The sequence below is a fragment of the Heterodontus francisci genome, chromosome 3 (genome assembly GCF_036365525.1).
Source record: "Heterodontus francisci isolate sHetFra1 chromosome 3, sHetFra1.hap1, whole genome shotgun sequence".
In the NCBI taxonomy this organism is placed as follows: Eukaryota; Metazoa; Chordata; class Chondrichthyes; order Heterodontiformes; family Heterodontidae; genus Heterodontus; species Heterodontus francisci.
In genome coordinates this window covers 31487031-31506035 of record NC_090373.1, presented here as the reverse complement: position 1 = coordinate 31506035, position 19005 = coordinate 31487031, and the positions used below count along the sequence as shown (strand labels likewise).

Here is a 19005-nt window from a genome sequence, read left to right as displayed (position 1 = left end):
GCCAAAGAAGAAGTTTACCCACATATAGAACTGATGACTAATATATTCCTTTTTCCGTGTTTTTAAAAATCTTTTTCTGTTTCTTTCATATTTGCATGAGTTTCATATTTGAGTAACTGCATGCTGTTTTTACTTTATTGTGTATAATCTGCAGTATATTTGATTGTACTTCATTCTTAAGGCTTATTTTATATTTGGAATAAACATTGTCCTGCTTTTTAAAAAAGGTTTTGGAATTATAAATTCATTTAAGTAATCCAATACCAGTTATTAGAGCACTATCTGAAATGTTGTTTGCCTTTGATTGCCAAGCAGTATTGGGACTGAAATTGTCGAGGATTTGGCTTTTCCACACCCAGTGGCATTGCTGAAGCAAACTACATAGGAAAAGGCCTGATAAAGGAGAAAAGCATGTGTCTTTGTTGTCTTTGCTCATGTATTTATTTGATAATTTACTGCAGCCATAAAACATACTAGATTTAATGCGATCTACATTTAGATCCAATTTTTTAAAACTACCTTAAAGTACCTGAAAATAGCATACATCTGTGAAATGAAAATGTGTTGCAATAATAGAAACATTATAAGAAGGGACATGGTGTAAACTGTATGCTCTCCATTAGTGATGGAGTTGTGAAAGTGCATCTATTTATATTTGGGAGGTTACTTTGATGTGCTGACAATACAACTATGAAACATTAAAATAAAATAAAACCATCTGGAAGGTTCAAACTGCCTCAGCAAGTGATGAATATAAATATTAGTTTTTTTTTAAGTTTTTTTTTAGTTTTAGAGATACAGCACTGAAACAGGCCCTTCGGCCCACCAAGTCTGTGCCGACCATCAACCACCCATTTATACTAATCCTACACTAATCCCATATTCCTATCACATCTCCACCTGTCCCTATATATTTCCCTACCACCTACCTATACTAGGGGCAATTTATAATGGCCAATTAACCTATCAACCTGCAAGTCTTTGGCATTCTGAAAGTGTTTGTTTAAAGTTGGCTGCAAAGATCTTCTATGGCCAGTTGTTCAGTAATACTTCATTAATACAAATAAAGTAATAAGCGGGTTTGTTGTAATTTCTTTTGAAATCAAATAATATTGCAGATTTTTATAAGAGATGGAACAGGAGAAGGAAATGCCAAATTCCACTGTTTTTTTCAGTGCGTCACTACTTCTGGATTTACCTTTCACTCTTAGCATTCTGTGCTATGATTTGGCCATTCATGCCTTTTTTTGGTTGTTCGTGGGATGTGGGCGTCGCATTTATTGCCCATCCCTAATTGCCCTTGAGCAGGTGGTGATGTGCAGCCTTCTTGAACCACTGCAGTCCATGTGGGGTAGGTACAACCACAGTGCTGTTAGGAAGGGAGTTCCAGGATTTTGACCCAGCGACAGTGAAGGAATGGTGGTGTAGTTCCAAGTCAGGATGGCGTGTGGATTGGAGGGGAACTTGCAGGTGGTGGTGTTGCCATGCATTTGTTGCCCTTGTCCTTCTAGTTGGCAGAGGTCGCTGGTTTGGAAAGTGCTGTCGAAGGAGCCTTGGTGAGTTTCTGCCGTGCATTTTGGAGATGGTATACATTGCTGTCACTGTGCGTTGGTGGTGAAGGGAGTGAATGTTGAAGGTGATGGATGGGGTGCTGATCAAATGGCTGTTTTGTCCTGGATGGTGTCGAGCGTCTTCGTGTTCTTGGAACTGCAGTCATCCAGGCAAATATTCCATTACACTCCTGACTTGTGCCTTCTAGATGGTGGACAGGCATTGGGGAAACAGGAGGTGAGTTACTTGCCGCAGAATTCCCAGCCTCTGACCTGCTCTTGCAGCCACAGTATTTATGTGGCTGGTCCAGTTCAGTTCCTGATCAATGGTGACCCCCAGGATGTTAGTGAGGGATGCAGCAGTGGTAATGCCATTGAATGTCAAGGGGAGTTTGAGACGGTCATTGCCTGGCACTTGTGTGGCGAAAATGTTACTTGCCACTTATCAGCCCAAGCCTGGATGTTGTCCAGGTTTTGCTGAATCTGGGCATGGGTTGCATCAGTATCTGAGCAAATGGTGCAAAATTTTGTGCGTTCATCAGAGAGCATCCTCACTTCCGACCTTATGATGGAGGGAAGGTCATTGATGAAGCAACTGAAGATGGTTGGGCCAAGGACACTACCTTGAGGAACTCCTACAGTGATGTCCTGGGACTCAGTTGATTGACCTCAACAACCACAACCATCTTCCTTTGTGCTAAGTATGTCTCCAACCAGTGGAGAGTTTTCCCCCTGATTCCCATTGACTCCAGTTTTGTTGGGGCCCCTTGATGTCAAGGGCAGTCACTCTCACCTCACCTCTGGAGTTCAGCTCTTTTGGACCAAGGCTGTAATGAGGTCAGGAGCTGTGTGGCCCTGGCGGTACACAAACTGAGAGTCACTGAGCAAGTTGTTGCTGAGCAAGTGCTGCTTGATAGCTCTGTTTTTGACCCCTTCCATCATTTTATTGATAATTGCGAGTAGACTGAGAGGGCAGTAATTGGCTGGGTTGGATTTGTCCTTTTATTTGTCCACAGGATATACCTGGGTAATTTTCCACATTGCTGGGTAGATGTCAGTGTTGTAGCTATACTGGAACAGCCTGGCTAGGGGCGTGGCTGGCTAGTTTTGGAGCATAAGTCTTCAGTACCATTGCCAATATGTTGTCAAGACCCATGGCCTTTGCAGTATCCAGTGCCTTCAGCCGTTTCTTGATATTACGTGGAGTGAATCAGATTGGCTGAAGACTGGCATCTGTGATGCTGGGGACCTCAGGAGGAGGCCGAGATGGATCATCAACTCGGCACTTCTGGCTGAAGATGGTTGCAAATGCTTCAGCCTTGTCTTTTATACTGATGTGCTGGGCTCCCCCATCATTGAAGATGGGGATATTTGTGGAGCCACCTCCTCCAGTTAGTTGTTTAATTGTCCTGCCACATTCAGTCATAAATGGTGGTGGACAATTGGTTATGGGATCGCTTAGCTCTGTCTGTTGCATGCTGCTTCTGCTGTTTGGCATGCAAGTAGTCCTGTGTTGTAGCTTCAGCAGGCTGACACTCATTTTAAGGTATGCCTGGTTCTGCTCCTGGCATGCGCTCCTGTACTCTTCATTGAACTAGGGTTGGTTCCCCGGCTTGATGGTGATGGTAGAGTGGGAGATATGTCGGGCCATGAGGTTACAGATTGTGGTTGAATACAATTCTGCTGCTGCTGATGGCCCACAGTGCCTCATTGATGCCCAGTTTTGCATTGCTAGATCTGTTCAAAATCTATCCCATTTAGCACGGTGGTACTGCCACACAACGCAATGGTGGGTATCCTCAATGTGAAGACTGTGTGGTGGTAACTCCAACAAATATTGTCATGGACAGATGCATCTGCGACAGATTGATTTGGTGAGGACGAGGTCAAGTATGTTTTTCCCTACTGTTGGTTCCCTCACTACCTGCCACAGACCCAGTCTAGCAGCTTTGTCCTTTCAGACTCGGCCAACTCAGTCAGTAGTGGTGCTACCGAGCCACTCTTGGCGATGGACATTGAAGTCTCCCACCCAGAGTACATTCTGTGCCCTTGCCACCCTCAGTGCTTCCTCCAATTGCTGTTCAACATGGGGAAGCACTGATTCATCAGCCGAGGGGGTGGTGATTGTAGGTGGTCATCAGCAGGAAATCTCCTTGCCCATGTTTGACCTGATGACATGAGACTTCATGGTGTCCAGAGTCAACGTTGAGGGCTCCCAGGGCAACTCATTCCCAACTGTATACCACTGTGCTGCCATGGTCTGGTGAGTCTGTTCTGCCGGTGGGACAGGATCTACCTAGGGATGGTGATGGCAGTGTCTAGGACATTGTCTGTAAGGTATGATTCCGTGAGTATGACTATATCAGGCTGTTGCTTGACTAGTCAGTTGGACAGCTATCCCAATTTTCGCACAAGCCCCCAGATGTTAGTAAGGAGGACTTTGGAGGGTTGAGAGGGCTGGGTTTGCCGTTGTCATTTCCAGTGCCTCGGTCGATGGTGGGTGGTCCATCCAGTTTCATTCCTTTATGGTGATGTATAAATTTTAACTATTTGTTCATGAAAACTGAAGCAAATTTTCTTTATTTTACTGTCAATGAATTGCAGTCTGTAAGTGTCTTAATTTAAATTTATTTTCCAACATTCTGTAAAATGCTAGTTATTTTTGACTGTTTAAACTCATGCATAGATTTTGGTACCCTATGCAATCGCACTAATTGCAGCTTTATTTGCTTATTTTTGCCCTTGTAGATCCTTAACCAAAGTCCATCTCTGAAACTTACTGAAGCATCTGTCGTGTAGACCATCTTTGCTTTGAGCTGCTGGTCCACTGAAGGCACCGATGGCAGCAAGTGATATGCAATGTGAAGGACTGAGCGCAGACACGAGAGGGGCACAGGATGCACAGCTCTGACTGCAAGTTGTATTGATTCATCTAGGTGCTGTTCAAGTAATTTGGATCTGGAGATGGTACATTGAATTCTATTTTATTTTTAAACAATTGCACCCATTATAGCTAGCTTTCTTTTATAAACGGAATTCATTCCAGCCTGGGTATACACTTCACAAAATTGACCATAATGTAATGGAGTGGACTTGGTCATCTTTGATTAAGAATGGTTGCTTGTTTTCTGAATGGATATGAATGACAAAAAGTTCATACACGAAGAACAACCTCATTCCATTGGTGCTTCAGGATTCGCCACAGAGTCTGCTATAAGCATGCAGTCTGATGATTTCTTTGCTAGAAAATACAAAGTCATTAATGGTAACATGGGACCTCCCATTCCTTCTGGTACACCCTGCAAATCTGACAACAGCAGTCAGGTTAACGGAACACCTGCCATGCCAAAGATGGGCGTGAGGGCAAGAATCTCTGAATGGCCTCCAAAGAAAGATTTTTCAAAAGAGGGAGCAAATAGTAACCTAATGACATGGGATAGCAGGTCAATAGCCAGTTATGATAATATATCCATGATGAGAGCTAGTCAGAATGGACAGAATGACCAAAGCATTGAAGGTCTGTCTGAGGAAAACACGGACATTACTGAGGACTTGGAATTTGCAGATGCAAGATATGTTTTTGGAGACCTCTTCAACAGGTCCCCACAGAGGGGGCTTCACCCAATAAGGCAGAGGAGCAACAGTGATGTTACTATCAGTGATATAGATTCTGAAGATGTTCTTGATCAGAATGCAGTAAATCCAAACACAGGTGCTGCTCTCCATCGTGAATATGGAAGCACTTCTTCAATTGACCGACAGGGTATAACTGGTGATAGTTTCTTCGCCATGCTTAGAGGATATAGGAGTGAAAGCGAGGACCAGAGGAGCCCTGGCCCACTTGGGCTTAGTGATCTGTTGCGCTGTGATTCTAGAATGTCACCCAGCCTACAAGCAGCAACTCAGATTTCTCGAGCTGAATTTGTCAGAATTTCTGGATTTGATTATGTGGACAGCCCAATTTTCTTTTGTAAAGATAGAGATAAGTCATTCAAACGGAGATTGAAACCTGAAACAATAGAGGCATCTCTTTTTAGAAAATTGAGAACTGCAAAAAGTGAACATGAGGCTTTAAAGTTCTCTTTCGAGCAAGAGGAGAACAGACTGGAGAAAAGCAACCAACTATGGATGTGCCATAAGTGTTTTGCACACTATGATGTCCAGAGCATTTTGTTTAATGTAAATGAAGCAATGGCAAACAGGGCTACTGTAGGGCAAAGAAAAAACACAACCACTGGTGCTTCTGCAGCTTCGCAGCATCCAATCCCGGGAGGCTACTCTGCAAACTGTGAGTCTCCAACGGGCAGCAAAGAGGAACTAAACTCAAAGGAGAGCTTGGATTCTGATGAGGGAGATGGGAAAAGCAATAACTTGGCCTTGGCTTGCCCATACTTCAGAAATGAGATTGGAGGGGAAGGGGAGAGGCGCATTGCACTTTCCAGGGCTAACTCCTGTTCATTTACTTGCAGTGAAAGTTGCTCCTTTGAGTCCTCACTCAGCTCTCACTGCACTAATGCAGGTGTATCAGTATTAGAGGTGCCAAGAGAAAACCAGGCAATCCACCGAGAGAAAGTGAAGCGATACATCATAGAGCATATTGATCTTGGAGCATACTATTATCGCAAATACTTTTACGGGAAAGGTAAGCTCCATGTTTTAAATAAGTTTTGACTTTCAGCTTCTTTATTAGTTTATGTTTTTTGTGGCATTTCTCAGCAGAAGCTTTAAAAAATTCACTTCCTGCACCTGTGTCTGTTTATTCCACTTTCGACTTCTACCTTTCTTCCTGACTTGGAGGTTCTATCTCGTTACTCTGACTCTCTTTCACTCTGTATGTTTGTTGTCCATATTCTCTGCTTCTCTTTGTGTATGTATCTATATATTTCTTTTCCAGTCTTAGTGAATGTCTTCAAATGGCATGATCTTAAAATTAGAGCCAGGTTATTCAGGAGTGAAATCAGGGAGCAATTTTCACACAAAGGGTAGTGGAAATGTGGAACACATTTTTCTCACCCCTGCCCCTCCCCCCTTCCCAAAAGATTGTGGATGGTGGGGAGCAATTGAAACTTTCAAAACTGAGATTGATAAGTTTTTGTTGGGTAAGTAGATCAAGGAGTGTGGAGCAAAGGCAAGTAAATGCTTTGAGGTACTGATTAGCCATGACCTAATTGAATGGCAGAAAATATTCAAGGTGATAAAAGGATAATTTGCAGATGACACAAAACTTGCAAGTATTTTTAACTGTGAGGAGGATAGTGATAAACCTCAAGAGGACATAGGCAGGCTGGTGGAATGGGTGGACACATGGCAGATGAAATTTAATGCCAAGAAATGTGAAGTGATGCATTTTAGTAGGAAGAACAAGGAGAGGTGATTTTCTTTTTTCTTTGTATGTTCATAGGATATGAGCATCGGTGGCAAGACCAGGATTTGTTGCAAATCGCTAATTGCCATGGAGAAGGTGGTGGTGAGCTACCTTCTTGAACCACTGCAATCCATGTGGTGTAGGTACATCTACAGTGTTGTTTAGAAGGGAGTTCCAGGGATTTGACCCAGCAACAGTAAAGAAATGGTGATTTAGTTCCAAGTCAGAACAGTATGTGGCTTGAAGGGGAGCTTGCAGCTGGTGGTGGTGTTCCCATGCGTTTGCTACCCTTGTCCTTCCAGGTGGCACAGGTCCTGGGTTTGGATGATGCTGTCAAAGGAGCCTTAGCGAGTTGCTGCATTGCATCTTGTAGATTCTACACACTGCTGCCACAGTGCGCCGGTGGTGGAGTGAATGAATGTTTAAGGTGGAGGATGGGATGCTGATGAAGTGGGCTGCTTTGTCCTGCATGTTGTTGAGCTTCTTCAGTATTGTTGGAGTTGCACTCATCCAGGCAAGTGGGGAATACTCCATCATATTCCTGACTTGTGTCTTGTAGGTGGTGAACAGACTTTGGGGAGTCAGGAGGTGAGTTACTTGCCACAGAATTTCCAGTCTCTGACCTGTTCTTGTAGCCACAATATTTATATGGTTGGTCCAATTAAGTTTCTGGTCAATGGGTTCCCCAAGGATGCTGATGGTGGGGGATTCGGCAATGGAGATGGTCATTGCCTGGTATTCTTATGGCACGAATGCTCCTTACCACTTATCAGCCAAGCTTGGATGTTGTCTCGGTATTGCTGCATGCGGGCATGGACTGCTTCAGTATATAAAATAAAGGGTGCAATTCCAAAGAGGGTGCAGGAACAGAGAGACCTGTGGGTATATGTACATAAATCAGTGGAGGTGACAGGGCGGCTTAAGAAAGTGTTTAAAAAGGCATACGGGCACCTGAGCTTTTTAAATAGAAGCATAGTGTACAAAAGCAAGGAAGTTATGATGAACCTTTTATAGAACACTGGTTCGGCATCAACTGGAGTATTGTCCAATTTTGGGCCCCACACTTTAGGAAGGATGTGGAGGCTTTAGAGAGAGTACAGAAAAGAGGTATGCAAATGGTTCCAGGGATGTAATTGAGGGGCTTCAATTACATGGATAGATTGGAGAAGATGGGGCTTTTCTCCTTACAGAAGGTTGAGAAGAGCATTGACAGAGGTGTTGAAAATCATAAAGGGTCTAGACCAGTGTTGTCCAATATGCTCGCCACATGGGCGAATCGGCCACAGACGTGGTCCATTGGTGCTCTTCATCTTTTTAGAGCCACACAATACTGAGTTGTGTTAAAGTTGCAGTGGTGGGTATGAGTTTGGGTATTATTGCTAGACTGCTATTTGTCATCCGTCCCTAATTGAGCAAGGAAAAATCAACCATGTTGCTGTTAGACAGGAGTCACATTATCAGTCAGACCCTGACAATGTTGATCAGAATATAGTTGTCTGTTTTCTAGTGACCTGGAAGCTGAAGGGACACTTGCTCAATGAAACAAGAAAATTAGTCACAGACCTGAAACATTAACTCTCTTTCTCTCTCCACAGATGCTGCCAGACCTGCTGAAAATTTACAGCACTTTCTGTTTTTATTTCAGATTTTTAGCATCCGCAGTATTTTGCTTTTATTTTTTTTTTAAATAGTCTGCCGTTTGTTACTTTCTCTGTTCCTGTTCTCTTTGGGTGTGTCTAAATGATACATTTAGATTTGCGGGACCATGCTGTAAAGCCTTCGGAAGGACATCGATCCAATTGCTCTCGAAATTTTCTTGGGGACTCTAGTGACACGGGGGATGCTAACTGAAGAACTTGGTTTTGTTGGCTGGTCGTTGATGGTTTTCACAAAACAGTTGAGGTGCGCAAGTGATGGACAGCACTGCATGGCTGCCAATGAGGGTTGAAATGTACAATTTTGGCATGCTGGGGTAGTGCAGCAACATCCAAATGAGTTCAGTGTTCATCTTAATAGATCTGTTGAAATGGCATTTGAAAGAAATAGTGCACTATTGGTGTGAAAGGAGAGATTGGCCATGAGCCAAAAGCCTATTAAATGTCCAGATGCTGTGATGGGAAATGGCAGGCAACAGAGAGCAAGCAAGGCAAGATTCAGAGCAGAGAAGACAGTATGTGAGAATTGTCGATTCTTTTCCCTCTCCAAGTCTCCTAATAAATCAATTCTGATAAAATAGAGACAGTTTACTCTTGAAATTTTTAAAAATAAACTGGAGCACAGTTAAAAGATTGTCACCACCTTTTGAGAGTGTTATATAGCAGGCTTGCTTTGCCGAACATTTGGATTGCAAAACCCTTTGAAGCAGATCTCCTGGCTCTGGCAATGAGTGTGTCAATCTTGATTGCTGACAGTTTAAAACCTCAAACCTATTTTCAAAAGATTGTGCATTTGTTTTATTAGTTATGCTGAACCTTTATAAAGCTCTGGTTAGGCCCCAACTGGAGTAATGTGTCCAGTTCTGGTCAACACATTTCAGGAATGATACGAGGGTCCTTGAGAGGGTACAGAGGAGATTTACTGGAATGGTTCCAGGATGGAGAACTTTAGTTACAAGGTTGTGTTGGAAAAGCTGGGTTTGTTCTCCTTAGCACAAAGGAGGTCGAGGGGAGAGTTAGTAGAAGTGTACAAGATTATGACAGGCTTTGATAAGTTAAACAAGGAAAAACTGTTCCCTTTAACAAGTGGTACAAGGACTAGGGGACACAGATTGAAAGTTTTGTGCAAAAGATGTGGGGGGAATATGAGGAAGAACTCTTTTATGCAGCAGTGGTAATGACCTGGAACTCACTGCCCACAAGGGTGGTGGAAACAGAGACAATCAATGACTTCAAGGGACGTTGGATAGTCACCCGAGAAAAGTAGACTTGCAAGGCTATGGGAATCGAGCTGGGGAGTGGGATTGAGTGCATAGCTCCGTGGAGAGCCAGTGCGGACTTGATGGGATGAATGGCCCCCTTCTTTACCATGTATGACTCTAATATTGCATACATTTTGTACCATGTCAGAATATGGTGACCTGATCACCACAATTTTGGCAAGCATCGAAATCCTATTGGACAATACTGATCTAGACAGACGAGATAGAGAGAAGCTGTTCCCGTTGGCAGATGGGTCGAGAACCAGAGGACACATATATATGGTGAATGTTAAAAGAATTAACGGCAACATAATGAAAAACGTTTTTATGCAGGGAGTGGTTTGGATCTGGGATGCATTGCTGGAAAGTGTGATGGAAGCAGATTCAATTGTGGCTTTGAAAAGGGAATTGGATAAAACATAAAGAGAAAAAAGTTGCAGGGCTACAGGAACAGTCATGGGGAGTGGGACTAGCTGATTTGCTCCTGCAGGGAGCTGACACGGACACAATGGGCCAAATGGTTTCAGCACAGAATGAAGCCATTCTGTGATTCTAGACAAAATATGATGGAATGAGTGAAATAGGAAATAACAGAGTTAACTGTTTGGGTTGGTCAAATCAAGTTCTGCTTGGTTAGTAATTTTCATCAAAATGTGCATTGTTCCTCACAAATTTCATCAGTGCTGACTTAAATAACAAATTGCTTCTTTTAAAAAAAAACTACAAAATAATTTCCTAACCTGAAAGTTTTTAATGCTATAACTTGTGCAAGAAATTCTTCATTGCTTATATTAAAACCTAAATGAAGGGTAAACTGGTGTCATAACAAATGGCTTCAATGACTGGTTAATTGTCTGACTCTCACTAATGGAATGAAAAGTATTTTCCGTTAGTTAAGTGTCCTGAATTTAATTGAGAACAGACGGTCTCAGTCCATGTTTGACAAATGCCTGTAGCACAGAGCTACTCATAATTCACTACTAATTGGGCAATCTAACTTGTATGCTGTATCCCTTCATTATCCTGAATGTTACATTCATTCTCTTTGCATTTCATACTTTTAAGCTGCCAAGCAAGAGACACCTCTCCCGTCCCTTTGTAGGGAATTGAGTAGTGAGTGGAGACTGGGCTAAAGCCTGTACTGCAATTTCCTGAATTCCCTGCAACAGAACTGCACTGGGATTTATATTTAGGTTCCCAGATAAAACGAGGCACAGCTTAGACATCAGTAAGACTTCACCTTAAGTAAAATGATAGATGATGGGGCTGACAATCTCCAGAATGTCTAATACTGAGCCTAGTGACCATTGTACTGCAAGCCAAAGGGCAATTCGGTTATATATTTAGATATATCATAACACCAGGCTGGTTGTCAGTGTTTGTGTTTGGTTGTTGCATGGAGCTCTCTTACCATTTGCTGTCATCTTCTCAAGTAACAAGTTATGAATTTGATAGTTAATTTCTGACCTGGAAGTCGTACTCAACTGTGTCGTCATGGTTATGTATTACAAGCATTAACATAATGCATAAGCATTATCCAGATATTTTTAAACTTGCTGTTTTAAAATTCGTAGTTCTTTGATGCATAAAAATAGAGATCACCTTGTTACTGCTGCATCTTCTGAAATTCAGACAACAATTAAAAAAAATCTGAAGGCTTAGCATTTTTTCTCAGCAATACCTCATTATGTTGGGGTTCCAAGAAAGCTACTGAACATACATTCATGTCCAGTGAATTTGACTGCTTCAGTCAGCATAAATCAGTGACCCTGATCATTTCTGCAGTACATAGCTCACCCAGCACTCCTGATTTTCTAAAGCAGTGTATTCAGTAATTGTGAGCAATGCCACAGTCAATCTGCTTATAGTGTGATTAACATGTAACGTCCAGCACACATTTCCCATCAGTCACACTTCAGCCCGCAGACTCATTGCTGATTGGCTCATATGTAAATTTCTTCATTTTCACAAAATCACAACTGAACCATACCAATAGGAATCAAAACCCTAAATACAAATAAAATCAACATTTCTTAGAAGAAACTTGTGAAAAATTAATCTGTTGTAAATGGGCTTCCCTCTGTATCAACATCTCTAATTATCTGGTCATATATTGTTGCTTGTAGGAGCTTACTGTGTGAAAATTGGCTACTGCATTTCCTACATTACAACAGTGACTACACTTCAAAAGTACTGAATTGGCTGTCACGTGTTTGGGATATCATAGAAATGTACAGCACAGAAGGAGGCCATTCAGCCAATCATGTCTATGGTGGCTGACCAGGAGCTATCCAGCCTAATCCCTTTTTCTGGCTTGGTCTTTAGGTTATGCCACTTAAGTGCATATCCAAGCACTTTTTAAATGTGAGGGTTTCTGCCTCTATCACCCTTTGAGGCAGTAAGAACCAGATCTCCACCACCCTCGGGGTGAAAAGATTTCCCTTCAAATTCCCTCAAAAACTCCTACCTCTTGCCCTAAATCTATGCCCCCCCCCCAGTTATGAACCCCTCAACCAACTGGAGTAGGGCCTTTATATCCACCATAAATCTATGGACCCCTCATAATTTTACACACTTCAATTAGGTCTCTCCTCTGTTCTAAAGAAAACAAACCTAGCCTCACCAATCTTTCTTCATAACTAAAATTCTCCAGTCCAGGCAACATCTTTGTAAGTCTTCTCTATACCCTCCCTATTACATATTATCTTTCCTATAGTGCGATGATCAGAGCTGCATGCAGTACTCCATCTGTGGCCTAACTTGTGTTTTATACAGTCCCAGCATAACCTCCCTGCTCTTGTATTCCATGTCTTGGCTAATAAAATCAAGTATCCTGTATGCCCTCTTGACCACCTTATCTATCTGTTCAGGGATCTTGTGGACATGCACTCCAAGGTCCCGCTGTTCCTCTATGCTTCTCCGTATCCTACCATTTATTGTGTATTTCCTTGTCTTGTTAGCCTTTCCCAAATGCATTACCTCACTCTTCTCCAGATTGAACTTCATTTGCCATTGTTCTGCCCACCTGACTAGTCCATTGATATCATCCTGCAGTCTAGTCTAGACCTTCTTCATTATCAACCACATGGTCAATTTTCGTATCATCTGCAAACTTCTTAATCATATCCCCTCCATTCAAGTATAAATCATTGATAAATACCACAAAAAACAAGGGACCTATACTGAGGCCTGCAGAACCCCACTGGATACAGCCTTCCAGTCACAAAAACACCAGTTGACTATTACCCATTGCTTCCAGCCTCTGAGCCAACTTTGGATCCAACTTGCCACTTTGGCTTGGATCCCATGGGCTTTTATTTTTGTGGCCAGTCTACCATGTTGGACATTGGCAAAAGCCTTGCTAAAATCCATATAAACTACATCAAATGCACTATCCTCATCACCCTCCTTGTTACCTCCTCAAAAAATTAAACCATGTTAGTCAGACATGACATTCCCTTAATAAATCCACGCTGTCTTTGATTAATCTGTGTCTTTCTAAATGAAGATTTATCCTGTCCCTTTGAATTCTTTTCCAATAATTTTCCCACCTCAGAGGTTACGTTGACTGGCCTGTAATTACTCGGTTCTAACCCTTTCTCCCTTTTTAAACAAGGTATAATGTTAGCTGTACTCCAGTCCTCTGGCACCATGCCTGCAGCCAGAGAGGATTGGAAAATGATGGTCAGAGCCTCTGCTATTTTTTCTCTTGCTTCCTAGAACAGTCTAGGATACATATCAGCTGGGCCTGGGAATTTATCCACTTTCAAAGATGTTAAACCCTTTAATACTTCTTCTCTCACTATGTCAATTTCATCTAATATTTCACACTCCTCCTCCTCCTTGATTGCAATATCTGTATCGTCCCTCTCTTTTGTGAAAGCAGATGCAAAGTATTCATTAAATATGAGAAGCAAAGAAAGAGTACAAAAAGACTGGCAGCTAATATAAAAGGGAATCCAAAAGCCTTCTATGGGCCTATTAATAGTAAAAAGGTGGTGAAAGGTGAAGTGGAGCCGACTAGGGACCAAAAAGTGGATTTACACATAGAGGTGGGGTCATGGCCAAGGTATTAAATAAATACTTTGCATCTGTTGATCAAGTTGGTGGAATGGGCGGACAAGTGGCAGATGAAGTTCAAAGCAGAGAAATATGAAGTGATTCATTTTGTTAGGAAGAACATGAAAAGACAGTATAACATAGAGGGTACAACTCTAAAGGGGCTGTAAGAACAGAGGGACCCTGGGGGTATATGTGCATAAGTCATTGGAGGTGGCAGGATAGGTTGAGAGCGCAGTTAATAGTTTAACTAACTTGCTAGAGTTTTTTTTAATGAGGTAACACAGAAGGTTGATTAGGGCAATGTTGTTGATGTGGTACATAGACTTCCAAAAAGTATTTGATACTGTGCTACACAACAGACTTGTGAGCAAAGTTATAGCACATGGAATAAAAGGGACAGTAGCAAAATGGATACCAAATTGGCTGAGTGACAGGAAACAGAGAGTAGTGGTTGATGGATGTTTTTCAGATTGGAGGAAGGTTTGTAGTGGTGCTCCCCAGGGTTCGATGTTAGGACCCTTGTTCTTCCTAATGTATATCAGTGACCGAGACCTTGGTGTACAGGGCACAATTTCAAAATTTGCAGATGATGCAGAACTTGGAAACATTGTGAACTGTGAGGAGGATAGTGTAGAACTTCAAAAGGACGTAGACAGGTTGGTGGATAAGTGGCAGATGAAATTTAGAGAAGTGTGAAGTGCTTCATTTTGGTAGGAAGAACATGGAGAGCCAACATAAAATAAATGGTGCAATTCTAAAGGGGGTGCAGATGCCGAGGGACCTGGGTATATATGTGCATAAGTCTTTGAAGGTGGCAGGATGGGTTGAGAGAAAGGTTAATAGAACATACAGCTGCCTAGGCTTTAAAAATAGGGACATAGAGTACTAAAGCAAGGATGTTATGTTGAACTTGTATAGAATACTGGTTTGGCCTCAACTGGAGTATTGCGTCCAGTTCTTGGTGCCACACTTTAGGAAAGATGTGAAGGCATTGGAGAGAGGTCATGAGAATGGTTCCAGGGATGAGGAACTTCAGTAATGTGGATAGATTGGAGAAGTTGGGACTATTTTCCTTGGAGAAGAGAAGTTGAGAGGAGGTTTGATAGAAGTATTCAAAATCATGAGGGGTCTGGACAGGGTAGATAGGGAAAATCTATTTCCGTTGGAGGGATCAAGGACAAGAGGGCACAGATTTAAGGTAATTGGCAAAAGAAGCAATAGCGACATGAGGAACATCTTTTTCATGCAGCGAGTGGTTAGGATCTGGAATGCACTGCCTGAGAGTATGGTGGAGACAGGTTCAATCGAGGCATTCAAGAGAGAATTGGATTTTTATCTGAAAAGGAATAAAGTGCAGGGATTACGGGGAGAAGGCTGGGTGTGGCACTTGGTGAATTGCTCTTTTGGAGAGCCGGCACAGACCCGATGGGCCAAATAGCTGCCTCCTGTTCTGTAATTAAGAATAATACCCATGTCCTCCGCCTCCACACGCTGGTTACCCTTATGGTCCCTGATAGGCCCAATTTCTTTCTCCCCTCTTGCTCTTTATGTATTTGTATAAAAAAATCTTTGGGTTTTCCTTGATTGTACTTGCCAATATTTTTTCATGCCCTTTCTTTGATATTGTAATTTGCTTTTTTAATTGCACCTCACACTTTTGATACTCCTCTAGGTTTGCTGCAGTATTGAGCCCTCTGTATCTGTCATAAGCTTCCCCTTTTCTCTTTATCCCCTCCTTTAAGCCCCTTGACATCCAGGGGACTCTGGATTTGATAGTCCCACCCTTTTTTAAGGGAATGTACTTGCTCTGAATCCTCACTAACTTTTCCTTCACTAAATCCCACTGATCTGGCACTAATTTACCTGCAAGTAGCTGTTTCCAGTCCACTTTAGTTAAATCCCATCTCGGCTTAGTAAAGTAAGCTTTTCCCCAATGGTGAACTTTTATTCCTGGTCTCTCTTTGTCCTTTTCCATAACTACCCTAAATTTACCTGAATTATGATTACTTCCACCAAAGTGCTCCCCAATTGATACTCCTGCCAATTGCCCACCTTCATTCCCCAGAACCGCCCCTCTCTTATCGGGTTTGCTACGTACTGGCTAAAAAAGTTCTCCTAAATGCATTTTAAGAATTCTGCTCCTTCTGTACCTTTCACTCTAATTCTGTTCCACTAATATTGCCCTAATATTAGGGTGGTTGAAATCCCCTACTATTACTGTTGTTTTTGCACTTCTCAGATTTGGCTACATATTTGCTCTTCTATCTCTCTCTCTCTATTTGGGAGTCCATAACACACTGCCAGTAGTGTGATTGCCCCTTTTGTGTTCCTGAGTTCAACCCATGTAACCTCATTTGATCATTCTACCACATCATCCATCCTCACAGCTGTTATTGTTTCTTTAATTAATATTGCGACCACTCCCTCCTTTTTTAATCCCTCGCAGTCTTGTCTGAAATCCCTGAAACCACAAATGTTGAGCTGCCTTTCCTGCTCTTCTTTCAGCCCTGTCTCAGTAATAGCTATAATATCATATTCCCATGCATCAATCTGTGCTATAATATCATATTCCCATGCATCAATCTGTGCTCTCAGCTCATCTGCCTTATTTTCTCGACTTCTTGCATTGAAGTATACACCATTTAGCACTGTCAAACTCCTTTGTATTTTTTCTAGCCTTTGTTTCCTCTTTCTTCCAAACACGCTTTCTAATTTTCTGCCTTACATTTCCAACTTTTCTTTTCATGCTTCTAAATCTACTCTCAGGTTCCCATCCCCATGCCACGCTAGTTTAAACCCTCCCCAACAGCACTGGCAAACCTCCTTGTGGGGATATCCCTCCCAGCCCTATTGAGGTGCAACCCATCTGGCTTGGCCAAGTCCTGCCTCCCCAAGAAGCAGTCCTGATGCCTCAAAAATCTAAAGCGCTCCCTCCTGTATCATCTCCCCAGCCGCTTCTTCATCAGCTCTGTCTTCCTATTTCTGTATTCACTAGCACATGCCACCAGAAGTAATCCGGAGATTGTTACCTTTCGAGGTCCTGCTTTTCAATCTCTCTCCTAGTTCCCTAAACACGGCCTGCAGGACCTCGTCCCTATTTCTGCCTATGTCATTGGTGCCTATATGGACCATGACCTCTTGCTGTTCACCCTTCTCCCCACCCCCCTCACCAATGTCCTGTAGCCGCTCAGTGACATCCTTGACCCTAGCACCAGGGAGGTAACATACCATCCTGGAGTCACATCTGCGGCTGCAGAAGTGTCTCTCTGTCCTCCACCCCGTGCAGCTGAACCATCCATGGTGCCAAGGACTTGGCTCTACCTGCACTCTCACCAGTATTCAGAATTACAATTGTTAAAGATGCTACATAAATGCAAGTCTTTATTTTTCTGGAATCTCAATTATGGGAACGTGCTCTCCACAAGACCTGCTCCTACCTGGACATTGTGAATCAATGTGTATCGCACACCCATGGGACCTACTTGCTCTCACTCAGTAATGCAGTGGAAAACAAATTGTATTTTCCTTCTTAACTGCAAGAAGGTTGCATTTGTTCTTTCACACAGTGCTTATACATACAAATAAATATGTCCATATAATGTGAGGAGCAAAGCTAACTCGCCTTCCCATCTGTTCAGGGTGTGAATTTTTATAATTAAAGTTAAAATAAAAAAAACTTGAGATTTAACATTTCCTTGCATCCTAATTAAATATCCATGCAAGTGTAGGACAAAAAGAGCTTATCAGGTCAAAAGAACGTGTGCTGATGGCCAGTATCCTCTGAAAAGTGGAAGAACTGCAAAAGAAATGCACTGAGGTTTTAGATGGGGGTTTGCGGGCATTGAAACGGCATTAAAGTGATAAAATGCCATTTGTAATATTTTTTTTTTAAAAAACACCGATTCCTAGGGAAAAAGTAATATTGTAGAATCCTAATGGTGTACATAGATGATAGCAAAGCATTAGTCTGTGTCTCAGATTAAGGGTTGGAAAATTCCACAGCATTAAGATCCATTAATGGGTTGTAGTCATTGTTTGCTTCAGGCTAGTTTTAATTGCAACATATTACTTGGCAGCCAGATCAGATACTGCAGTAGAGCACAAGTTATTGCAGAGCAAGAGTCAAAAACAGGAAATGGATGATGTGTGTTTAATTGTGCAAATAAATGCTGCATTAAATTCACTTTTAATTTTATTCAGAATACGATTCGTTTCAATCAGCTCCCCACTTAATGCTTTAAAAGGTGAAAGGAAATGGAAGAAAACAGTGATATGACTGAATAAGATGTGACATTGTATCACTGTCAATTTAATTTAGGAAAATACCAGAAAACAATTACTTTGCAAACAATGTGCAGTTCCAGATGTTGGCAGCCATCCTGTTTCAGTGTGCTGACAGAAGTGAGTCTGATGGGTCTGCATTGTTGCTCATAGATTTAAATGTCTGCTTCTGTTTGTTGATTAAAATGGTAGCTGCATCGTGATTAACAGAAGAGCTCCATTGTACCAACAGCAATTGCAGTGATGGTTTTTGATAGTTGTATGTTAGGATTTAGAACACCTTAGTGCCAGAGCACTCAGACTTTTAAATCACTCCAGTGCAGTTCAGAAGCAGTTTGTAAATTAATTTTCTTTCCTTTTCTCTTGGCGGTGCTGACACTAACAGAGGTATGATTCCACAGGCACTGACCTTACTCCAGTTCCCTGCCCAAGTGCTAAGTCTTGTAGCTCCTCTTATAGTATTTTGTGCAGCTCTGTTTAGATAAGGTAAATTCATTTATAGCTTTAGCACTGAAACGATAATCCAAATGCTATATAAAGTCATATCCAAATCTGGGAAGCACAAACAGAAATTTAGAAGCTGATTAGCAATAATAAAATTATTTGATTGTAGCATAGGACTAAGGAGTGCAGCCCAACTACAATTTAGAACACACACCCGATAAATTTGATAGAAATTCAGGCCAAATTGTTGCAAACACAAGGATTTTATATTTCAATACTATAGTTAAGAGAAATCATTTAGCCAGAATACCTCAGTGCCACTCTAAGCTCACTGTAATGATTTGAAATCATTGCAGAAATATTATAAACATGTAGCATTATAGTGA

General features: G+C 41.9%; 1 protein-coding gene across 5 annotated transcripts in view; it reads left to right on the top strand.

Annotated features, from left to right (window-relative positions):
• The window catches only part of sipa1l2 (signal induced proliferation associated 1 like 2), a 581962-nt gene that overhangs the window by 170957 nt on the left and 392000 nt on the right, over positions 1-19005 (top strand). For all 5 annotated transcript variants that reach the window (XM_068020936.1, XM_068020919.1, XM_068020901.1 and 2 more), the window contains one exon: positions 4299-6192. In XM_068020936.1, the coding sequence (XP_067877037.1) occupies positions 4683-6192 (1510 nt within the window). In that variant the 5' untranslated portion in view covers positions 4299-4682. The remainder of the gene's footprint in view (positions 1-4298; positions 6193-19005) is intronic.